The sequence below is a fragment of the Callospermophilus lateralis genome, chromosome 17 (genome assembly GCF_048772815.1).
Source record: "Callospermophilus lateralis isolate mCalLat2 chromosome 17, mCalLat2.hap1, whole genome shotgun sequence".
Lineage (NCBI taxonomy): Eukaryota > Metazoa > Chordata > Mammalia > Rodentia > Sciuridae > Callospermophilus > Callospermophilus lateralis.
In genome coordinates, this window is record NC_135321.1 from 53,903,026 (window position 1) to 53,929,802 (window position 26,777).

Consider the following 26,777-nt stretch of genomic DNA (forward strand, 5'->3'; position numbering starts at 1 on the left):
TCTCTACTAGCACTGCTTTTATTACTTCTGTATTCACTACTATTACTACATCTACTGCTGCAAGCACTGAGCAACAGTTATTTTATCCCACTTCTCCTAGCCTTGATAATATTAATGGTACATATAAAAATAATAATCTATGCTTCGGGACCTAAAGAACTTAAGACACACTAGGATGGGTAAAAATATGTAACTAAAATGATAAAAAAGAAATAACAAGGGTTCTTAAAGATGTGAATAAACTGGAATCCTCAAGTACTGCCTGTGGGAATGTAAAATGATGCAGCCACTTCAGAAAACATAGTGGAAGTTTCTCGGAATGCCAAACATAGAGCTACCCTATGATCCTGCATTTCCATTTGGGTATATGAATATACCCAAGAGACATGAAAGCACATGTCCACAGATGCTCATAGCAGCTTTATTCAAGAAAGCACAAAGTAGAAATAACAAATATCAACTGATGAGTGGAGAAATAAAATATGGAATTGCTACACAAGGGAATATTATTTGGAAATAAATAAAATGGAATGAAGAACAAATGAAGTACATAAAGTTTATCCATGTGGATAAACCTTGAAAACAACATGTCAAATGAAAGAAGTCATCACAAAAGTCACACATTATAGGATTCTATGTTTATGAAATGCCCAGGGACAGGCAGATCCACTAATCTGTGATTACCAGGAGCTTGGGCAGAAGAAGGGAATAGTAGAATGAGTAGTGACCACTAAGGGGTGCATGGTTTTGTTTTTGGGGTGATGAAAATGTTCTAAGCTTAGTGGTAATAGTTGTACAGCTATGGAATATAATCAATAGTTAAATTTTATGATGTGTAAACGCTACCTCAAAAAAACTATTATAAAAATGAAACTAACAAAGCACATAAGGGCAGCTACATACTTGCAGAGTGAACTGGCTGCACTCTGCCAGGGAATGCCAGGAGTGCCCAGGTACCTCCAGACAGGACAGGCAGTGTGAGCTTAGGCACAGATGACAAAGCATACTGGGGTCACGGGTGGTCTCCACTCTCCATTCCACACATCTGCTCTCCCCTTCTAAAGGGAGTTATTTAGCATAAAAAGTAGAACATTACAAGTAAGAAGAAAAGAATTTAAAATATTAAGAAAAATTAGAACATAAGGGTAGAACATAATAAAATTAGAACATAAGAGTAATTAGAACATAAAAATAAGAACATAAGTGGTTTCCACTTTGCATCCCACAACATCTGCTCTCTCTTTCTAAAGGGACTTATTTAGCATAAATAAAAATTAGAACATATGAGTAAGGAATAGAAAGGTTATAAGCTCTAGAGATGAAAACCTCTATTTGAAAGCTGGGGTGTCAAACCCTGGTCCCATAAGATAGCAGCCTGGGACCAGCAATTTGGCCTCTCTGGGCTTTCGTTTCTTCCTTCATAAAGTGGGAATAACCACAGGACTTTCTCTCACATGTGCTGAGAGGACATGCAGGGTGCTCAGAACAGTGTCTGACATGCACAAAGAGCCACCATCCTGATTATTGTCTGAGTGTTGTGGTCTCTTTAGGATAGTCTGACTCCTCGCAGTCAAAGGTGAGCAGCACCCTCATAGAGGGTCATGTTCAGGTTCCCCCGGGAACTCCAGTCAAACCCTGTCCTCGTCACCCAGGAGCTTGGGCTTATCCCCTGTGAGGCCCCTTTAATAACACAATTGAACACACAGCCTGGGAAGCAGCACGGGATATTCACAGGCACACTGAATTCACACTGAACACAACAGCTACCACCAAAGCACCTGCAGAATCAGGAACATTCCCAGGAATCTTACATATGACACCTCACTGAATTTTCACAGCATGCCTATGAGTTGGATATTATTAATCCATCAAACTACAGACAAGAAAAGTTGAAGTACATTGAGTAACTCCATCAAGTTAATCTCACGGTTAAGTAAGAGTCAAAGCTAGGAGTCCAACCCAGATCTGTCCAATCCAGGGGCACTTCCCAGTCCATTTTGTTGAATTGGATTTCCAAAATAAGAGTAATTAAGATAGGAATTAAAAAAAAAGGAAAGTGGTTTATTACCAACACACAGTTTATCTATGTTCGAATAATTGTCCAAATGCCAAAGTACATTTGATTCATCCACTTCTTTACTCACACATCCCTTCATTCATTATCCAAATATTAAACAGTCTTTGATGAATATTGATTTTAGAAAATTACAGAATGATTCCCAAGTGTTTTTTTTTTGAGGCTATTATGAATGGCATAGTTTTCCTAATTTTTCTTGCAGTGGATTCATCACTGATGTAGAGAAATGCATTTTTATGGGTACTAATTTTATATCCTGTTACTTTGCTGAATTCATTTACTAACTAGCTCTAGAAGTTTTCAGATGGAGTTTTTTGCATCTTCTAAATAGAGAATCATGTCATCAACAAAGAGTGATAGTTTGAATTTCTTTTCCTATTTGTATTCCTTTAATTTCTTCTGTCTGATTGCTCTGGCTAGATTTTCAAAGACTTTGTTGAAAATAAGTAGTGAAAGAGGGCATGTCTGTCTTCTTCCAGTTTTTAGGGGGAATGCTTTCAATTTTTCTCCATAAGTAGGTGCTAATCCATAATGGAGTGGGGAGAGAATGAAGGAACTCTAGATAGTGCAGAGGGGAGTAAGAGAGGGGAAAGGAGGAGACGTGGAGACGGGAAGGACGGTGGAATGAGACGGACATTTTAACCCTATATTTATGTATGATTACACTACCAGTGTGACTTTGCACCATGTTCAGCCAGAGGAAGGAGAAGTTGTGCTCCATTTGTATACAATGCTTCAAAATGCATTCTACTGCCATATATAACTAATTAGAACAAATTCTTTTAAAAAAGAGAAACAGTAAAAAAAGAAAGAAAAGAAAATTACAGAATGATGTGTTCAACACATTAATTGAGGAATAGAGCATTATGCTGGGCAAAAAGGACATCAGAAAGCTCCAAATGCTTTCTCAACTATCAAAGAAAGCCTCATTTACTACACTTCAATCTCCTTACATAAAAATTCAGAGAACAACCTGATGCTCGCCTTGGAAGCCCTATTTCCCTAGGAAACAATAATTGGAATTTTAAGCTATCACCTGACTCTTCTTTAAGTTCCCAAGATGCCCAACCCTTAGGTAGCCTTCTAGCTCATGAAGCAAGACAAGTGTTTCCCCAACCTTGGGACTGCCCAACAGAGGGTGAGGGGGATGGTCAGCAGAGGGTCTGTGGCAGGATCTGCAGAAATGGGCTGCAGGAGCAGGACTGTGTGTGTCAGGCCTCAAGCAGACCACAAGCCCAAGATACTGATGGCCACTGCAAGGCTGATCTAAGTCCGGCAGACTGCATGCTAAGTAGAAAAAAAATTTGTAAGGCACCATTTCACAGGGTAGAGAGCGCCACTTGTAAAACTGTGTCTTAATTTAGCCCTAAAATCCTACAGGAATTTCTGATTTTCCCACACCGCAGAGATAACTATTAAGGTTCTGGTTCTTTCAGAGGTGCCAGATACCTTTCAACTCTTTTTCTTCCAATAAAGAACAATGCAGTTACCATGAAGAAAAAGAATAAGAAAAAGATACATGAACTATTTCTTTGGAAGGATCAGCTAACTGCTTAAGAGATTTTACAAGAGCAAAGCTGAGATGGTATATAAGGATGATAAGAAATTCACTTTTGGAGCTAAAGTTTCTTCAAATGATATTTTAAGGTAACATATTAATCCAATTTGTTCACATACTAAACTGATGACAAATTATCCGTTGGATTCTACAGAGTGTATCTTATGAATAATAAGAAAATTTTCTGTCAATTACACATCAAGGTAAAATTTAATGTGTTGTTAAAATTGAGCTTTACCTAGAAAGGCAATAATGTTTAAATGAAAGCTAATGACAAAATGTGATTGAATTTACAAGGCAATTATCATATCCAAAGTTATTTCCAAAGTATTTACCATAAAAGTAAACAATAAAAACACATTATTAAGATCATAAGCAATATGATTAACATTAAATTTAAAATATTAATAATAAGGTAGTATGGAAGGAAATATATCTATAATTCCTGAATATAATTATTATTTTCACTTGTTAGAAGAATAAAGGACATTGCCCATTTGTGCTATTGATAGGCATGTACCTCTAAACCTTGGCCAAAATGTGTATACTGATTATATAGTATAAAATGAATTAATATTGTTTTCAAATTAGGATATAATAAATAAAATTTCTTTTATATCAAAATGTACATCAAACAAATACATATTTTAATATAATACATATTAAAATTAGTTGACTTCAATCTTTTTGTTATTATGAAAATAAACTGTGTACAGGTAGAAAATTGTTTTTGAACTGTCATATGCTGTTCATATGATTTAATTCATAAAGATTTAATGAATTCCACAGATGCTTTCAGTTCTATGTATAAAAAAGATGAAAAGCTTTCATTTTATGAAAATTTCATTTTGAAAATGTGTATATTTAAAATGTCATCAATATAGACAGTATAGAAATCTATTAATCAAATCTTTAATTCAAAAATATAACTTCTTCTTTTAGCTAGGGTGATTAAAGTGTTTTTAAATTGTATTTAATTTCACAAAGAAAAGCAGAAAAGAAAGATAATTATTTCAAGGTGTTTCATAACAATTTCAAGAAAAATCAAGTAATGCCAACAAAATGATTAAAAAAAAAAAAAGAACACAGCAAATCCAAAAAGAAATGTACTAGAATTTCTTTCCAAGTCAGTGAAGTCTTATCTATAGATTTCCCACTTTACATACAGATAAGCTAGACATTTTTCCACTCAAAGACATGTGAATGGATAGGAAGTTATACACAGGTTTATTTTCCTCCTGCACTAAAAAATCAGAGCCTCTGCAGGTATCCTCCTGCAGGTTACACTGCCTTCTGTGTTAGTCCCAGTCAAATCCTGGCCACAGTCAATCTTCCAGATCAGATCCAGAAGGTTTTTCTCCCCAGAAAACTATCATGCAGGAGAATTAAAAAACTGAGGAAGGGGAAAACAGAAAGCACATGAAAAAAGGACCAAAATAACATAATAATTTAAAATGTGCACCTTTACTCTTTGGTCATCAACTTCTATAATTGTTGCAACACGAATTAACCGGGGGTTTCGTTTATCCACAACTTCTAGTTTCATATTTGGCAAAAAACCATGAGGCAACCTCTGAAAAAAATACAAGTGTAACAAGTTGTGGAAAATTCAGCAATTCAGATTTTCTATTAATTTTCTATTAATTTTGAATACAATACTTCAGTTTTAACGAGCGTATTTTTAATACAATTGGCATTTAGTTTACAGAACACATAGGATTTTATGCATATTTTTAAACCAGAGTCACAAAATCTGTGAGAGAATTTTGGGCCACTTTAAAGATAGTTAAAAGACAAAGACAGAATAAATCATAAATTCATTAATTTTCACAACAAAGTTCAAAACGATTTTTTTAAATTAGTGCATTATAATTACACATAATATTGGGGTTCATTCTGACATAATTATGCAAATATGGAATCTAATTCTCACCAATTTAGTTCCCAGTACTCTCCTAACCCTCTCCTCCTCACATTCCCTGTCCCCTTTCCTCTATTCTACTGGTCTTCTTTCTATTTATTTGTAATATTTTTTAAATTAGTGCTTTATAGATATACATGAGGTGAAATTCACTGTGGTATTTTCACATATGTACATAGGATCATTTGGTCGATATCATTGCACTGTTTCTCCCATTTCCTATCCCTCCTCCCTTTCCTCAAGCCCCTTCTACATACTCTACTGATCTCTCCTCAGTTTTCATGTGATTCACAACTCTCCACCACCAGGTATTTTTCCCCCTCTTATTTTGGTCTAACATCTGCACAGGAAAGAAAAATTTGACTCTTGACCCTCTGAGTCTGGCTTATTTCACTTAGCATGATGTTCTCCTGGTCCATACATTTACCAACAAATGCCATAAATTCATTCTTCTTAATGGCTGAGTAAAACTCCATATGTATACATACCACACTTATTTTTTCATCTAGTGACAGGCACCTGAGCTGGTTCCATAACTTGGCTATTGTAAACCATGCTGCTATAAACACTGATGTACCTGTATCACTACAGTGACTTTAGTTCCTTTGGATAAAACCGAGGTATGGGATAGATGGGTCATGTAGTGGTTCCATTCTTAGACTTTGGAGGAATCTCCATATTGCTTTCCAAAGTGGTTAAACTAATTTGCAGTTCCACCAAAAAATGGATGAGTGTACCTTTTTCCGCACATCCTCACTACCATTTATTATTTGTATTTTTGATAAATGATGCAATTCTGACTGGACTGGTATGAAATCTCAATATAGTTTTGATCTGCATTTCCCTAATTGCTAAGGATATTGAACATTTCTTTCACATAATTTGTGGTCATTTGTATTTCTTCTTTCTGAATTGTCTGTTGAGTTATTTTTTCCCATTATTGGGGATCTTTTTTAAAATTTTTTAAATTGATTTTTTAAAAATAAATGACAGTATAATGCAATACAATTCTTATTACACATATACAACACAATTTTTCTTATCTCTGGTTGTATATAAAGTATATTCACACCAACTCATGTCTTCATACATGTACTTTGGATAATAATGATCATCACATTCCACCATCATTTCTAACCCCATGCCCCCTCCCTTTCCCTCCTACCCCTCTGCCCTATCTAGAGTTCATCTAATCCTCCCATGCTCCCCCTCCCTATCCCACTATGAATCAGCCTCCTTATATCAGAGAAAACATTCGGCATTTGTTTTTGTGGGGGATTGGCTACCTTCATTTAGCATTATCTTCTTATTACCGCTTACATATCAGCTTATTTTCATCTTCTTTTCTGAAATTAGCCTTACACATAGATATTGCTGACTATTCTCCCTACCAAGTTTGGGACTATATGGCTAGAAGGTAAAATTATTTAATAAGCAATACAAAAAAAAACATGATTCTTCATAAATCTAAATTTTAAAATATGCTTAGTTAAAAGCTACATAATTTCAACTGTTAAATCTTTTAAATATACCATGATATAATTTTAAGCCATATCTATGCTTTTTGTCACTTCATCTCATAACACTACAGAGTTGAACTTAGTTGAAGTTTCTTTCAAGTCTTTAAAATCCTAGAAACCAAGAGTTCATGGTGACAGACACACAGGCAATAAAGAAAACAGAAGGGGAAAGGTACTGGGACATGCCAAATCATTCAAAGTAAGGAATTTCAACAATCAAAATCAGAGTCACACTGGGCACAGTGGCACATGTTTGTAATCTCAGCAGCTCTGGAAGCTGAGGCAAGAGGATTGCAAGTTCACGGCCAGACCCTGCAACTTTGTAAGGCTGTAAGCAATTTAGTGAAACCCTGTCTCACAATTAAAAAAAAATTAAAAGGGCTCAGTATGTGCCTCAGTGGTCAAGCACACCTAAGTTAAATCCCCTCCCCGTCCCTGCAACAGAAATCAAAGTCACAAAACAAATCTGACCGTTTTGAGACATTAGTAGAAAGTTTTTCTTTGAATGCTATTACACATAAAAGTGTTCAGTTGATTTTATTGGAAATGAAAGTGTACTGAGCTCCTCAAATCTATAATTGGCAATAAGAAAAAAACTTCTACTGATACATGATTAATAAATAGTTAAATTTTTCTCCAGTATCTGGTATGTTTTCAGCTTTTTCAGAAGCATATTTTCTTCCTAGAATGCATTATTACATCAAGTAAATGGAATATACTGAGTATTATCAGGTCTCTGAAATTTGTTCTTGCCAAGGTCACTGTTCTGAACAACAAAGGTAATTGTTTAGTATTACAGATGCCAAAGAGACATTCTTGAACAGAATTCACAACAACCTTGTGAAAGACAGAGTCTGAAATTCGTCTTTTTAGTGAAATTTTTCCTTATTTTCTTATACTTCTCCTGTTCAAGAAGTAAAACAAAGATTTGAAAGAAGACAAGACAGAAACTACCAGTACTTAGGTATTTTTGCTCTTTGAAATTCTGCAATTCATAAAAACCTCTGTAGGACTTTAGCTATGGTTTCCCTAATCTTATTACACTTCACCATCAAATCTAGACTATTATGACCAATTTTTTTAGATGAAAAAGCATTTTTGTTTTAACCCCTTTTAATACCTAGAAAACTCTAGGAAATTAAATCACATGAATAAACCCTACACATAAAATTCTGATTTAAGACAAGTTGAGGAGCCTGAAAGCCCACAATTAGAATCAGAAAGGAACAATTTGAAAATCACTGATTTGGAACATAAATATTTCTGATTATACTATTTCTATCTATCTATACTTAGCTCAACCCTAGAAAAGTACCTTAAAATAAGTTTGAACTGTAAAAATCAGTATTCTAAAAAAAATGCTAAAAGGAATGTTCCTCTCAAAAGTGGATAAAACTATGCACAAAGATGATGGTTCACCTACTTGATTATGGCCATTGCTATTCAAACAGTCCCTGAGAAAGGGACATGCAAGCTCATGGCACTGGGAGCTTCCACACCTCCACCCCTGCTGAGGTGCTGTCTGTAGTGCCACTGATGTGCTGCACTGTGCTTTTTCCAAAAGGAAAATCATCACCTGCATTGGTATATAGGAACGATAGCAGATGACCCTGCTTGTTTACTTTACTTACTTTGTATTCTTAACTTTAAGAAAAGCAAAATAAATTGGTTATAAAAAACACAACTTGAATTTATAAAAAAGAATCTAGAATAATTTAAAAATCCTACACAAAGGAGGACTCAACAGGATTTTGTTTAAAGGTAAGAGTATATACCTATATAGAACTTACCATTTTAAAAACTTTGGCAGGAACTGCATTAGTTTGGGTAGTCTGCAGATATTCTGGCCAGGAAAAATTTTCTGGGTCAGGATATCCTAAAAACATAAATAAATAAATAAATAAATAAACAAACAAACAAACAAACATACAAAGATTACTCACAGATTCCCATTTTCTATAAAACATTTGGTAATGATAACACTGTTATCTGAAGGCTCATTATTTAACAGGCCCCATGCTAATAACTTCATGTAATATCTCACTTAAGTCTTATGCTCCCCTCTGAGAGAGCCAAAGATTAATGCATGCAAGTAATCATTCACTGGTTCATTCACTCACTCCACAAGATCAATTGGTTTGGCCAATGTCAAATTATTAGGCAAGCACTTGGTAGAAGCAGGTTACACCCAGGACTCTGGCTCCTGGATCCAACAAAAGGTTCCTAAGAAGTTTGAAAATTCAAGCCACCTGAACTCAAATCATTCAGTTGGAAAAACTAATAATCTTTCCTTTCTGTCTATGCTGCATTGTTACCTTTGTCCTTTCAAGGAGTAAGTACTTACACTTAATCATCAGCTCTGATTTCCTTTTTCTTTTCTAATTATTTTTTTTTTGCTGCTTTTACTCTTATTACTACATTCCTCCTGCTTTCCTTAGGATTGTTTTATTCTCTTTTAATCAAACTGAATTATAATCAACTTATTTTCATGTTTTTCATATAATAAAATAGTTTAAGACTATGAGCTTGTCATTGTTTCCACTCAATAACACCAAACACCTGGGCATACGTCTATGCATAATGCATTTGTTTTTCTCTCTTTTACTTTATAAAAAGATTATATTCTGTCTTTGTAGTATTAATTGAATCACTGGTCGAATAGTTATTTAAGAGGTATTCCACGTGGTTAATTGTTGCAGTGGTTTAAAATTAATAATATCGAATTTATTACACAAGATGTGCACAACTCCTGCTTTGGGAATGTGAGGATTTCTTCTTGGTGTAACACTAGATCAACAAAAATTTATCTTGTATGTACGTGTATGTGTGTCCATCGTAAGGTTTAGTATCAACATGCATTATTATGACTTAGTTACATTATGAAAAATGCTTTTTATGACTAAGCCTAAAGCCTGAAGCAGTATGCTAAAGTGTTTAAGCATTTTCTAGTAGTTACCCAGCATTTCTGATAATGTTTCCCTCTTCTTACTTTTAATATTTTTCTAGTACTGGGGATTGAACTCAGGGATGCTTTACCACTGAGCTATGTTCCCAACCCTTTTTAATATTTGTTTTGATACAGAGTCTTACTACTTATTAAACTTTTTCTAAAATAAAGTATATTTAAAGAAAAGTACACAAATCAAGGGGATAGCCTATATGACCTGAGCCAGATCAAAACCTAAGCTTCACCACAGCCCCACCAACTCATCCCGATCCCCATCATGTTCCCTTTTAATCAAAACTACAGCCTTCTCCAGAGAAACTCCACCCTGGCTTCCAGCCAGGAGACTTGTTTTGCTGGTTCTGTTTTACCTTAATAAAAATGGAATCACACAGTACGGGCTCATTCATGGAGAACCTCTTTAGTTCAACATTCTGATTGTGAGGGTCATGCAAAACATGATTACTGAATGCAAACATTAATTTTCATTGTTGTTCAATGTTCCATCATGTGAATATTTTACAATTTACTTTCTATCCATTCTACTTACCACAGTCCTTTAGACAGTTTCTATTTGAGGATTACATGGAATGTATGCTGGGAACATTCAAGTACATTCTTTTTAGTGACCATTCCACTGGAATGTATCCAGAAGTAAAACTGCTAGATCATGGAACCCTTTGCTTCATCATTTTTACTTTTAAATTATTTTGGCTTACGTGTGTCTATTTTCAACACCCTCTAAATACAATTTTTAAATAATATGCATTTGCTTTGATAAACAGTTTGCCTTCTCTTTCATAAATACATCTCAAGCTGGATTTTTTTAAAGCTCTCTTGGGATTTCCTTTGCTTTCTGCACTTTCTTATATGAGCTATGCTATATATCTTTGGTTTCAATAGTTATTTTCATAATTGCATTTAATTTTATAGCACACACTTAAAAAAAAGCCATTTCTTGTATTTTGAATCTCTACCTTTCTACAAGGCTTTTGAACTACCCTCACCCCTCACCCCATCAGCAGTGGTTTTCCTCACCTAGGTGCCTGGCTAGAGGATTCAGTGAGATGGAAGAACATCAAAACAAAACATAACGTAGAGAACTGCAGAAAGGAGGCAAGGCTGGTGAGAAAGGCAGTCACAAGTTCCTGCCCATCCTCATAAAGAAACCTGGCATGCTGCCATAAGAAGCACCATTCTTTCTTTCTCTTTTCATGAGGAACATGTGAAAATAAAAGGCTGTGACATTGTAAATGATCCTTAAACAACTTCTTCTGTACTACTTTCCAGAAATAAGTTATGTATATGCAAAAGAAGAACAGGTACCTATATATTCCCTGTCCAATCAACCCAAGCAAGAGCAGAATGACTATGGCCTCGGGACTCTTCCCACTGCCTTCCTCCTGGCCCAGCCCCATCCTGGTAGGCCTTGAGAGGCCAGAGTAGAGGTGCAGAGAAGGGCCAGGTAGATCCCTTCACTGTGTGGAAATACCAGGGTATTAGCTTTTCATAAGTCTAGGTTCCTACTTGAAACAAGAAGAAATATTTGAGACCAGTCCATAGAACAGCATATCCTATAGAACCTTAACTCCTCACAAAAAAGGCCAGCTTCCTTTATGGGTAAGCACTGTACCAAGCATTTCATTTGCATTAAGTCATTTATTCCTCACATGGACCTGAGTCATACCTTTTCATTCACATTTCATAGGTGAGGCTCAGAAAAGCTGAGAGCATGTCCAGTGTTGTGCAGTTAGGAATGGAAGAAATGGGGTTTGAACAATGGTGTCTGGCTCCATTATGCGTGCACTGTACGTAGTCCCTGACGCCCTCTGGTACTGAAGACCCAGGTCCATCCTTCTAGGCCTCAGGGTCCAGACCCTGAGGCCACGAAAGTTATATTGGGAGGTGAGAATATGGGAATATAGGCACGAGGTTGGAAACTGCCCTTCATTCATTCCACACTGTTCAGAGTTTGAAACTTCAAAGAGATGGATGATCCCTGAAGAAAAATGAGGTCCAACCTATGGTTGAGAACACAGCTTGCTGAATCAAGTCAAGGGAAAACTGTCACAGAAACTGAGATCAAGGACCTACGGGATTAGGACATCAAACGGCAGCCTGGAATTTCTCAATGGTTGGTGCCAGCGATTCTGCTGTGATGGGAAGGCCCAGGTGAAAATCATCTTCAATTAATGTTGGAGAACAACTAGAATGCAACTAGATGGCAGAGACAGAAGGGGCACGGTGTAGGGGACCAGGACAGCTAGAGCCTTCGGGAGGAAAGGCTTTTCTCAGCAGCCTAGAGCTACTTCAGAATCAGGAAGGTTACATGAGACGTGGCGGCATAAAGCTGCCTGCTTTAAGGGCCACAGGGAAATGGTGGCCTCAAGGGTGGGAATGGAGAAAGTGCTATGTGAAGAAGCAGGGATCAGGGGAGACCTTTTCCATCAAGCACTTGGACTGGAAAGGGTTCCAGGCCTTCTGGAGGACACCAGTATGTACAGGAGCAGAAAGAAAAACTGAAGGGTCGAATGAAGTTAGAGGGAAGCTAAACACGTATTCCAATAGCTTCTTATATCACTCAAGGAAAAAGCAAGTCCTAATAATAACCTACAAGTCTCTATAAAACTCGGCCCCATGGCTGTCTTCACCTCAGCTCCTGTTTGCTCAGTTCCTGCTACAGCTAGAACACAGACAAATCCTCGCTCCTTAAGTGCTACCACTTGTTGTTCTTTTTCCTAGAAACTAGACAGTTCTCCTCAGAGATCTCCAGATGTGCTACCTCATCTTCTTTACGTTGATGCTCAAATATCAGAGGCTCAGCAAGTCCTGAACTCCCCATGTAATATGGAATTCCCTCCTCCAAATACATGTGCCCTTCCTAACCCCATCACTTGCCTTATTTTTCTTCACAGTTCTTATCACTAACACGTCACATTATTTTACTACTTCTTGTTTCCCTTACTCCATTAGTATATAAGCTGCCCCATTATAGGAATTTGTTCACATCAATGCAACTTCTTCTCAGAATTCTATAAGTACATGGTGAATATTTGCTAAATGAATAAAATGGTAATTCCTGAGAAGTTTGCATTTAATATTGTGGTGCTCATGAATGACAGAGAGGTGAGATGAAAAGTCTCACAATTCTGATAGGAACTCTGAAAAAGCAGGTGTTTGTCTAATGTTTGTACCATAGGTACCATTAGAACAAGATGATGTCAGTGTATCAATACTGGCTAAGGGTCCACAGCAGCACTGAAGCCTGGATGACACCAAGAGAAGGTCATCTTACTGGTGACATCTGTATAAGACAAATGTGATATTCCTTAATAATTTGTTCCATATGAGAAAGACAAAGATAGGTGTGAGTTTGGCTATTTTTCTCCAAAACTTAACCTTGCCACTGAACGTTCTTTCTAAAGAAATGTGATAAACAGCACAAGCCCTGAAGTCCCTGACCCTCTGATCTGGGTGACTAGTCCAATGAGAAACATGACAGACCTTGATATGATGGTGGCAAATTCAGGAACCAAAACTCACAGGTGTACTAGGACAAACAATTTTTAAGTAATGGGCAAAAGTTCCATTTAATAACCAGCAATAAAAAGCAATCAGTTAAAGAGTCTGAGGAGAAAGTTTAGAATAGATAGGATATCAACCACAAACACACATGCTGGATGCACTTAACAGAATGCTTCCTCTAACTCTGTTTTATTGATGAGGAAAGTGAAACCTGGTATTTTAAGTGACATATCCAAGGTAATTCAGGTAGAAGTGAAGTCAAAGCTAGAGCCAGTGTCTTCAGACATGCAATTTGTAAAAACAGAAGCGTCTAAAGAGCATGCTGCTAGGCCTCAATTCAAAAGAAAGCACCTTCAGAGGAATGAGAATTATGTGCCTGACACCAAGTAAACCCTGAGTGGTTTTTGCCAACACTGCACAAGCCTGGATCATCTAAGAAAGCCCCTCACTTATTTATCTCTCGGTTTCAGGTGGCACTCAGGGCATTCCCAAGGCAGAGCAGCAGCTCACCCCAGTGTACAGGCCTCTTGGTGGTAGAGACTGAGGACGTTACCTCTGATAGAAAGCTGCACCTTGCAGGGTAGCTTCTGCGCAGCAGACAGGCTCTTTGTGAAGATGACCACAGCATCAAGTAGTCACTAATGATCCCAAGTTAGACTGCACTATACTACTTAGTATTAGACTAAAGAAACACACTGACATAAAGACATATGATACCATAATCACTGCTAAGCCTAATCTGGGCTCACTGTATTTGGAAAAATCATGTTGAAACAGACTTCATATTTATGGTACCTTGGATGGCAGAAGTCCTGCATTCATGATTAGCTCATCATAATTAAAATATCCTTCTGTCAAGAGAAATCAATTTAGATTCCCTAATATTTATAACAGGTATCAGATTTTTCAGTTGATCGTCAATCACATGTGGAGAATTCTTTGGTATAGGCATTGGGCACTTGTCAGAGGGCTCATTTTGTAATTGTTTTTTCTCCAAGTATGGCTGAACTGAAGTATACTCAAAACAAGCTACGTAAGGAAACCAGATCTCCTCTGTGTCTAGTGACATCATCAGGAAACAGCCTGACTGAGTTGCACTGGCTGCTCAGGGTCTGGCATGTTTTCTCTCTCTCTCCCTCCCCCTCTCCTTCCCCCCCACTTGCCCCCACACCGTATCTAACACAGAACTGTTTTAAAAGGTTGTTTTATACAAACAGATATATGAAAAATTGTGGTATATATGTGTATTAAAAAATGTAATGCATAAAAAGTACATAAATTGGCGTGAACATACTTTGTATACAGAGATATGAAAACTGTGCTCTATATGTGTAATAAGAATTGTAATGCTTTCCACTGCTGTTGTATATTTAAAAAATAATAAAATATAAATTTTTAAAGTTATTTTACTTTTGTTTTCTTTTCTGTTTCACTAAACATATAATATTCCATTCAGTGAAATTCTGTGACTGGCTTAATTATACTCATAAGTCAAAGTCAAAGTCATGTCAAGTCTTTATTGTTTTTTATTGCCTCCTCAGCTAGTTGTGCCTCACCCTTAGTAGACACCCAGTTAATATATGTTTAATTAATTAATTACTATTTAAATTTGTCTCTGAACTCGTACCTACCTTATGCCAATGGAGGCCATCTGTAGGAACTAGCATATTACTATCTAAAATATAATCCTTTAGCTAAAAATGTTAATAGTATTGACATTAAATAGATTTATTTTACTATAAATATTCCTATAGCAATTTTAACTTTGCAAAGATATTATTAAGTAAAATAGTTCTTGGTTATCAAACATTAACATTTCTATATATCCATCAAACATGAAGAATACCTAGGGTGTCCAAGAGAATGTAAAGAAAACAACTGCTATAATCCTTACCAAGTACATTCCACCTTCCAAAATATAAATCATAACAGCTTTACTTTCTGAAAATGAACCAGCATTTTATCAACATTTATTCATAAGTTTCAACACCAGACTTCTAGTTCTAAAACACAGAAAAAAGCATACTTTTAGCTGTTCCCTTGTAAACGCTACCAGAATATCAATATAGACTTTTTAAAATGAATACTTATCAACAGGTGAAAAGCTGAATTAATATTAATACAATACATCATGACATATTTTACAGTCATTCTGAAGAAAGAATTAGAACTACACTATTATGGTATGGATCATATTATGTTCAGAGGACGGACTTTGCGGAAGTGATTGGATCATAAGGGCTTGATCCACTGATGGCTGAATGGATTACCGAAAGGTGGGACCTTCCTAGAGGAAGCAGGTAACTGAAGGTATGCCTCAAAAAGATTTATGCTCTCTCACCCCTTGTGGTGCACTGTCTCCCTCTCTATGCCCCTCCTACCCCCAAAGTAATGAAGCTGGCTAACCATGGTCTGAGACCTCTAAAACCATGAGCCAAAATAAGCTTTTCCTCCTTTAAGTTGTTATGTCAAATATTTTAGTTACTTTAATGCCAAGCTGACTAATATATATAGCAAATGAGTTAAAAGGCCAGAAAACAGAGTTTGCGAGACAAAAAAAAAAAATGATGGACAATACAATGCAACATTTAGAGCACAATGATGAAGAAAGGACAAAAGTTCAAGACTTTATGGTTTATAAGTGTGTTCATGTGTGTGAATATGCATTTATATGATAAATGGTAAAATATATACAGCACAGAATGCCAATGATTCAAACTATTTTCTTCTTGGGCAGAAAGTTGAACTGTAATTCCTGGACTCCTCTGTGGTTAGATGCAGTTCTGTGAGTGAATGTTAGGCAACACCTGTGAGTAGAAATGCATTAAGCCACTCCAGAGTTTGGTCCCTCAAGCCCTCCCATGTACATCCATCAGTTCAGGCTAAATGGGCAGAATTCCAAAGACCAAAGGAGCCCCCATCTCAGGATAATTGCATGGAACAGAACTAACTCTCATCAACTGATTTTACTGTAACAGGAGAAAGAAAGAAATGCTTAATGTGTTAAAGGCATTACATTTTTGGAGTAGTTTGATATACTAGCTAGCTTATGGTAACTAATAAGGAGGGATTAGCATCAGCTGCTATTTCCTAGCAAGGAGCAACTAACCTGCATGGAAGAAGAAACAGAGGGTTAACTAGAAAACTGCAGTTAAAAACAGTACGAGCATAAGTTATTTAGGCAAAAGTCAATAAGTAAAAACACCACCAATATGAGGATATAAAGCCAAAATGAGAACAGCTAAAAAACAGATGAGCTGTGTCAACAAAAATTTTCTGTGACTATAAAAAAGAAGCCAATGGTTGGGTGGAGGTAGGGAACTGACAGCAACATTGAGAAGGCTAAAACATAAATTTTCTAAAGGAGAACACCAATAAAAAGTAGCAGCTAATTTATACTGCAGAATCTAGGAAAGCTTCAGGAATTGAAGGCACCAGACACTTTTGAAGGCAACAGTGTGGGGCTGAAGATTGTTGTCTTAATGTCTCAACAGAAACTGTTGGACCCTACCAACAGGGTTCCAATTTCTCCACATTCTAACTAGCACTTGTTCTTTTGTTTGGGTTTTCGGTATGTTGTTTGGGTATTTTTCTGCGAGGGGGGTGGATATTGTTTATTTGTTTTCAGGAAATGGTGTAAGATGATATCTTACAGTTTTGATTTGCTTCTCCCTAATGATTTGTGATTGCTGACCATCATTTCATGTGCTTATTGGCCATTTATATATCTTCTTTGAGAAATGTGTACACAGTCCTTTCCACATTTTTGTTGCTGCTGTTGTTATTTATTTGTTTATTTTGGCAGTGCCTGGGATTGAACTCTGGGTCTCACACATTCCAGGGCCAGCACTCCACCTCAAGAGCCACACTCTCAAACACACCCCTTGCCCATTTTTCAATTGGGTTGTTTGATTTTTGGAGCTGCATTTAAAGTATTCTCTACATATTTTCTCAATATTCATCCCTTGTGGTTTTTGCAAATACTTCTTCCCATTCCTTAGGCTGCTTTTTGAATTTTCATGAAGTCCTACTTTTTTTTCTTTTGTTGCCTGTGCCTTTGCTATCAGATTCAAGAAATCATTGACAGATCCAAAGTCACAAAGATTTGCTCTATATTTTCTTTTTAAAAGCAATGTGATAACCCACTTGAATCAAATGTATGAAGTACATACAAGAGCTTTGTAATGTTTTGAACAACCAATAACAAAAAAAAGCAATGTGATTTATTGGGTATCCAATATACCAGGAGTTGTGGATAAAATGTGAGTAAAACAGAGTCCTTACTAATACAATGTTCATAGAAAACTCTGGGTTTTTTTTTCATTTTCATGTTCTGATTTTCTAATACTATTCATGGAAGGAAGAAAAGCTTCTGGAGGGCAACCTGAAAATATTTATCAAATGCTTTAAGTTTTTCCATACTCTGTTATCCAATAATTCTACTTAAAAGAATCATAGAGGAAAAAAAAACATATATAACTTATTTAAAAGGATATTTTCCATCATTGAATATAAGAACCAAAAAGCTAATGTATAATACAAAGAAAAAAACTGAATAAACTGTGGCATACTCATAAGAAAGATAATTGTGAGCCATTAACAGTTAGGTTCTCAAAAACTATTTAAAGAAAACAGACTATGTTCAAATTATATTTCCAGGTTTAAGAAACAGTTATAAAGGCAGCATGAACAACAAAATCACAATTTTAATTGTGATTACAATTTTAAATTACCAGTATGTAATATATATATATTTATATATACTAAAGTAAACAGTGTGGGTGAGGGAATAACATAATAGTAAGCTATATCTAATGGCAGTGTTAATATTTGTAATTTGCACATTAAAATGTTGTATATTTTAGAAAATTTCTATAACTTTAAGAAAAATATTTTGTGCTTTTATTTTAAAGAAATTTGACTTATTAGAAATCCACAGCCTCACCTCAATGTATAAAGAGCCTATGGTAAAATAAAATAACTCCTAAAGAATAGAATTTGGGGCTGGAGTTGTGGCTCAAGTGGTAGACTGCTCACCTTGCACGGATGAGGCCCTGGGTTCTATCCTCAGCACAACATAAAAATAAAATAAAGATATTGTGTCCACCTAAAACTAAAAAAATAAATATTAAAAAATAGAATAGAATTTGGCTGAGGCTGACTGAGAACCCTTTGCAGAGTAAAAACAACAACAACAAAAAAAAAAACCCCACTATCTTTCTACAGTATTTCTATAAAATGTATAGAAAATCAGTGTCTGCAAAATGCCTTGGGGATATAATGATATGATTTTCAATCAAGGTGATGAACAAGAAGAAAGAATTAATAACATGCCAGAGTGGCAGGTGTCACCTATTACCTATTGATGGACCCACAGCAAAGCAGGCTTCAGTGAATGTCTGCCTGACGCAGATACAATGCCGAGACAACACTATATGTTGTACCAAATGGCCACAGAAAATTGTCCTGCAGTTGACAAAATATGCAAGCTTGATTTTTCTCCACTTTCGGTGACTTTTTGTTGGGATGTAAAATAGGTAATTATTGTAAAACAAGATATTTATAAGAAAGGAGAGCCTTGCAAGTTCAGGTACCAAATTTATTTCCCTGGACCCTCAATTCACAGGGACTTTCAGATTTCAAAATACTCTAGGTAATGAGTTCATACATGTCTTCTTATTTAGTCACTTACAAAACCAAGTAAGTAGCACTCACAGACTATCTGGGATAGCCTCGCCCCATATCCAAGACCTTGGTTAAGGCCTCACCTCTTATTTTCATATATCATGAGTCTCCCTAATGGTCCCCCCACTCCTCCTTTCTAATCTGACCTACTACTACCAACAAAATCCTCCTCAAACATAAGTAATACCACAGCTTTGACTATAAAATCCTTGCTATTGCTTTTAAATACATTGCATAAAATGCCCTCAATTGATCTGCCTTACTAACTCCTTATTAATACTCTAACACTGAACTAAAACCTACTTTGAACTCCTCATCTCCAGAACTATAAGATAACAAATTTGTGTTGTTTTAAATCACTAAGTTCATATTAATTTGTCAGAGAGTAATACACTATTCATATAATTCTCTCCACAAAGAATTTTTCTTCCTCTTTAGGGCCAGGTGTTAACCTCCTTGATTAATCACTTTGATATTATTTGTAAGGGCTACTCATTAGTTTAACAGCCCCCAGTACACCTTAAGTCCTGAGATCAAGTGATAGGGCTTGGTAGATCACCAAGTAGCAGATGACAGTGCTCTGAATGAACAGGGGATTGTGACTCCATAAAACCATAAGGAAGCCAACTAATAAACATAGAAGGAATAATAATGTAATGAGAACATCTTTAGTTAGCAAAAAATCAACCAATAAATAATTCATCAAGGAATGATAGAACTAGCAAGTAAAAGTTTGATGAGGAATGGAACATTTCCATAATCTTGAGATAACTCCTCAGCAAACAGGGATTAATTCTTAAAAGATAGTTTTACAGTGGAGAAAAGTGACCCTCACCACCAATCAAGTGATCCTAGTCATGATAAACAGGAAAGACACACCACCTGATAGGATGCAATGAGAACACAGCATCACTTCTGGAATATTCCTCCAGAGATGCATCAGACAAACCCAAATTGAGGGGCACATTACAAAAGGATGGGCCTGCAATCTTCATAAATGTCAAGTTCATGAAAGTCAAGGAAGGACTGAAAGAATGGTTACATATTGAAGGATACAAAGGAGACATGACATATGGAAGAGCATGTGATCCTGGATGTTCTTCTGCTGGCTTATCTGTCTGTGCTATGAAGGATATTATGGTGTGACAGTTAAAACTTTGATTTTGGGAACTTAATCTCATCTAGTTTGACAGTTGCTATTCTTACAACTCTTCTAAATGCTTAAAATGTTTCAAATTTTAAATAAAGTAAAAACTTACAAGGCTATTCACAATCAGTATGAGCCCAATGCTCTGCCACATTTTGCTTCCAATTCCCCTTTACCCCACCACACCCTGTAGCCCCATGTTATTCCAGGTGCTCTAATTCTAAGCAGGCAGGGACTTTCTGCCATTTAGCTTCTGTGTGTACTCTTCTTTCTACCTAATTTTCCCTTCCATTGCATTTCCCTATTAAAATTTTACTCATCTCTCAAAGATGAATTCAAACACTATTTCCACTGTAAAGCTAGCTCTCACTCTGTGTTCCTAGGACTCCTCTGAAAGTTTTCCTTTCACTATACTCAGGAAGACCCTGTAGCATGGTGAAAGAAAGGGCAACAGAGTTTTTGAAGCCAGTTAACAGGACTGCTACTGGATCTACAATACACCCTGGCCAGTTAACCAATCTCTCCAGCTATGAAACCAATTGACAAAAATATCTCAAGGTTGCCTTTAAAACAGATCAGTGTCTAAAGTAATCTGACATACTGGTCAAGTGTTGGTGAGGATGCAGAAAAGAAAACCTCATGATGCACTGGTGCTAAGAACATAAAATGGTGCAGACTCTGTGTAAAAGACTGGCATCTCAAAAAACTGGATGTAGAATTGCCAGAAAGCCCAGCAAGTCCAGTCACAGGTATATAGCCAAGAGATATGAAGACACATGTTCATACAAAACCTATAAACAAATGTTCATAGCAGCATTATTCAGAACAGCCCAAAAGCACAAACAGCCTGAATGCCATTAACTGACAAATGGATAAGCAAATTTGTGGTTTATCCATTCAGTGAAATAAATGTTACTTGGAAATAAAACAAAAGATGTACATGTTACATTATGGGTGAACCTAAAAATAATTATGCTCACTAAGAGAAGCCAGACACAAAAAGCCATGTGATAAGATTCTTATTTATACGAAATGTCTAAAATAAGCAAATGTTCAGTCAAAGTAAATAATGTTGCCAGGGGCTTGGAGTTATGAAGAATTGGGGAATAATATTTCAATATTTTGGGATTTCTTTTTTGGGTGATAAAGACATTATAAAACATTATAAAACTGAATGTGGTGATGCTTACAAAACTCCATAAATCTGCTAAAAGCCCTTTAAAGTAATGAACTGTATAGTATGTGAAATTATACTTCAATAAAGCTGTTACCGAAAAAAAAAAAAAAAGTCCTTCCTTCAAAGCAAGCATCCTGTTTTATTCTTATTTGGTTCTCTCCATTCTGTCAATATAGAAGACACGTTTGCTCAACTGGATTTCAGTTTAGTTGCAGTCTGACTGTGTTGTGACAGAAATCTGCATTTGGAGAGACACTCTATACAGGGTTGTCCTTTATGAAGATAGTCACCCTGTCGGGTCAGATGTGCCCTGACAACCATCATGGCTCCACAGGGCTTCTGTCCACCTGCCCAGATTATTCAGGAGGCTGGCAGGGGTGGAACATCCTGTCGGCAACTATAAAACAGATTTTCACCCATATAAGGCAGTTGAAAAAACAATCTTTATAGCACAGTTTAAACTAGTAAAAAAAAAAATTTAAAAAAGCCACTCAAAGCAATGTAGAGTCCTGCCAATTCATACACATATAAAGTAACCAGAATTACTTTTTACATAGCAATACCATTCAAGGTAACTGGAAAAAAAAAAAAGCAAGAAAAGTAACTTTCAGCTGACTAGCTAGTTATTACTCCTTAGTAGGTAGATTTAAGTTTTCTGTATAGAATTGGCTCTATATCGTAATACGACTATGCTCCTCAGTGGTTTTACTTCAATTAGAAGGATCAGATGTACCCATTCATGTAAGGAAGTGATTCCTGGCCCCTCACACAAGGAAGACCAAGATCTCTGAACAGAGATTTCTTTTAGAGAGAAGCTTTTCTTCTTCAAACGCTAAGATTTGTTTTATTAGGGTTTTCTGTATGTCCATCTAACATCTTTTTATGATTTCAACTAAAATTCTGGAGAAACAGGAGAACTTCTACTTCTATATTTTTAAAAGTTCTCTAGAAAGGTAATAAATATAGATATATAATACTGAAGTTCATTGGTATGCATTCATACATACATAGAACATAAGTTGGTCAATTTCATGCACCAATTAAAAAGATAATAAATAAATAGAAGAAAGATGCGTAGAGGAAGGGAATCCAGGAGAGAGAAAGGAGGGAAGGGAAAGAGGGGGTACTGGGGATTGAGAATAAGCAAACTATGTTATATGTATATATGATTACATCCAAATGAATACTTGTGTGACTATAATGCACTAATCAAAACATAAAAAGATAATCAATAGAATATCTAACATTTAGAATTAAATATATATCACTGAAAAGCATCTTTACATGTTATAAAAAGTGACATCCCCCTCCATCTCCGTCACCCTGTCTCTTTCCTCTCTCTGAAGGAAGGTCTTTTATCTGGAATCAAATCTGCCTATATGCTAGGGACACTGTACATATCAGCACATGCTGTTTTACTTTCAAGTGCTTTAACTGCTCTCCGAAGTGCAATTTTACACACATGCACACACCCCCACACACAATGACAAATATAGCAAACACATTTTTCTCACAACAATGTGATTGAAACCATAAAATAATATTTAATGTAAAACTCCATGGACATATATGATATTCAAAATATAAATTCATTTTAAGTAAAATAAATGCATCCAGCAGATTTTGGAGCCCAAGTACTTCAGAAACAATTATTTAAGTGTACAAGATTGAATTTTTTTTTACATTTTACTATATTCAGTCACTAAATACATACACACAGAGATGAGAGAGACAGAGACAGAGAGAGAGAGAGAGAGAAAGAGAAAACCTAGTCCAAAAATCCACAATTTTGAGGCACTGATACAAGCCACAAGAGGAAAATTCCACAGCTAATCTCATTAAGATTGCACTAAAAATGTAGGCACACTAAAATTATTGTATAAAATCACCTAAAGTCTATGTTTTTAAAGTATATATGAAACATAAATAAATACAGCATTCAGATTTGGGTTCCATTGCCAAAATGTCTCATGTATATGCCACTATTTCAAAATTTTGAAAAATCCCAAATCCAAAACACTTCAGATCCAAACCACATCAGATAAGAAATACTCAGCCTGTGTGTTGGTGTGTATGCATGGCGGTGCACACATGTGTGTTACACACAAACACACACAGACACAAGCAGTCCTAGCTTCAGCCTTGTCTTATGGGAGAGAATATCTGAAGATGACACTGGTTCTCCATCCCCTCTACTCTCCACGGCTCCAAACTTTTCCTATTTTATGCAGTTAGTAGAGTTTAACACCTTTGGTGCAGTTGGGTTCCTAAACTTTAGTTAACTTTTGTCTTCAACAAATTTTTGCTCATAGTACTTTTGTATGTAATTTCATTATACTCCACTAACTTGATCATACATTGATTAAACTATATGCTTGAATTTTCATTTTAAATATCATTATAGCAAATGAGAAGTGTCCTGAGGCTCATGAAGACCACCTTGAAGGGACATCCCTGCAAAATATCATGCAAACAAACTTTTTATGACACTACTGAATCTTTCTTATAGACAAGTAATCATGCATACTGTGGATGAATATGTTAAACACTAAAGTTTTGTACTTATTGCTCTTCCTATTTTTCCTTAGCCTTCAGAAAAGTCTTCTGTACTAGGAATAAAAATATATTATTACTATTATTATTATTATTATTGAGATTGAACACAGGGGTGCTTAACCACTGAGCCACATCCCCAAGCTTTTTATTTAAATTTTGAGACAGGGTCTTGCTAAGTTGCTTAGAGCCTCCAAAGTTACTGAGGTTAGTCTAAAACTTGCAAACCTCCTGCCTCAGTCTCCAAGTAGCTGGAATTACAGGCATGTGCCACTTTCCCAGGCTACACATATAAATATTTTAAAAGAATGGATGAGATTATGACTTTATACTCAAAAAAGCTCAAAAACTACTAACAAACAAATTGTGGTAACACATGTACACATACTCATACACACACTACACACGTGTAGGATTCATTCCAGGAATACAAAAGTGGTTCAGCATTTGACAATCAATCAATATAATTATACCAAATTAATAGAATAAAAGACCCCTTTAAATTAAATGCTTAACAAACTAGGAATAGAAGGGAACTTCCTCAGTCTGATAAAGAACATCAAAAAAAAAAAAAAAACCAGCAAATGCCACAGTTAATGGTGAAAGATTGAAAGTTTTACTCCAAAACAAGGAACAATTTAAAAAAAAAAAGAGAGAGAGAGAGATGGCTCACATTACCACTACTAGTCAGTTGTATATTGAAGGGTATGCATATGCACAAGAGTTAAGCAAAAAAGAAAAGGCATCCAGCATAGAAAGGAAAAAGTAAAAGTATCTTTATTTGCAGATAATATATTTTTGTATAAAGAAAGTCCTAAGGAATCCTCCCACTCCCAACCCCACCCCAAAAAAACCTACTAGATCTAATAAATGCATTCAGCAAAGCTACAGGATTTTTAAGATAAATACTTAGAAATTGAATCTCTGTAAATATGAAATGATCCAAAAATAAAATTTAAGAAAACAATTTCACTTACAATAGCATAAAAAGAATAGACCAACTGATATGACAAGAAAACTATGGGTCAATGTCCCTTATTGAATGTCCGTACAGAAATCTTCAACAAAACACTAGCAAACTGATTCCAACAACACATTAAGAGAATTATGCACCATGATTAAATAACTATTTTCCAGAAATGAAGGGTGTTCAACATAAGAAAAGTGATCAATGTAATAATTAAATTCATAGAGAAAAGGCAGGAAATGACATCATCTTCTCCATAGATGCAAATAAAACCCTGAGAAAAAAATTCAACACCATTTCATGATAAAAAGACTCCAGAATCTAGTAATAAAAGAAAACTTCCTTTGCATAACAGACTAAGTTATTAAAACCTACAACTAACATCATATTCAAAGGTAGGAAACTGAAATGCTTCTCCCTAAGGAAAAAACAATGAAGCCCACTTTTGCCAATGCTGTTCAGCTTTGTACTTGAAGCCCTGGATACAGCAATTAGGCAAGGAAAAAAAATGACAGGCATACAAATTGGGAATGAAGAAGTAAAACTATCTTTTTTGGCAGATGCTATGATTCCACATAGGAAATTCTAGAGTCGATGCACAAAGAAAACCACTAGCTAGAACTAATAAATTAATTCAGTAAAGCTGCAGGATAAAATAACAACACACAAAATCATATGTGATTCTCTATTCCAAAAGTAAATTAAGAAAAATATTCCATTTATAATAGTATCTATGAATAAATTTAATCAAATAGGTGAATGCCTTATAAATTGAAAACTAGAAACATTGCAGCAAGTAATTCAAGTAGACATCCTGGGTTTATAAACTAGAAAACTTAATATTGATAAGATGGCAATATTCCCCAAAGCAATCTACAGATCCAGCACAACACTTATCAATAATCACTTATCCAATAATCATTTCTTCAGAAATGGAAAGTCAGTCCACAAATTATTATCAAACTTCAAAGGGTCTCAATAGACAAAACAGGTCATGAAAAAGAACAAAGCTGGAGAACTCACACTTCCTGGTTTCTAAATGGACAACAGAACTACAGTAATCAAAACAGAATGGTACTGGCATATTACAGGCAAAAAGACCAATGAAAACAGAACTAGAGTCCAGAAGTGGACCTAAATATCTATGGAAAGTTTGCTTTCAGAAATGGTGCTAAGATCACTCAATGGGAAAGAATAGTCTCTTCAAGAAATGTTGCTGGTAAAACCGGGAACCAGATGCAAAATAATTAATTTGAACCCCTACCTTATTTCATATATAAAAATTAAATAAAAAATGAATCAATGGCTTAAATTTAAGAACAAAAAAACACAAATTCCATAGGAAAAAAACACAGGTAAATTCTCATGACTTCAAATTTGGCAACTGATTCTTAGATTTAACACCAAAAACAAAAGAAACAAAAGAAAAAAATACATAAGCTAAAATGCTCCAATTAAAAACTACTGTGTCTCAGAAAATGCCATGGTTGGGTGTGCTCTGAGTCTCTCCCAAAGGGTCACTGTTAATTATAAGCATCGTTCCCAGGGTTGTACTGTTGTTAAAATGGTTAACTTAGCAATATGAATTTTACCTCAATTTAAAAATGAATAAAATACTTAGTAACAAATGTAATAAAAAAGTGAAAGACTTGTAGACTGAAAACTACAAATATCATCAGAAGAAAGTTAAAGAAGGCCTAAAC

At 35.6% G+C, this 26,777-nt stretch overlaps 1 protein-coding gene across 1 annotated transcript in view; it reads right to left on the reverse strand.

The window, feature by feature from the left end:
- The window catches only part of L3mbtl4 (L3MBTL histone methyl-lysine binding protein 4), a 323,948-nt gene that overhangs the window by 224,356 nt on the left and 72,815 nt on the right, over positions 1-26,777 (reverse strand). The window contains exons 9-10 of the mRNA XM_077105612.1: positions 8,867-8,952; positions 5,098-5,208 (exon numbers count right to left, since the gene is read on the reverse strand). Coding sequence (XP_076961727.1) covers positions 5,098-5,208; positions 8,867-8,952 — 197 coding nt within the window. The remainder of the gene's footprint in view (positions 1-5,097; positions 5,209-8,866; positions 8,953-26,777) is intronic.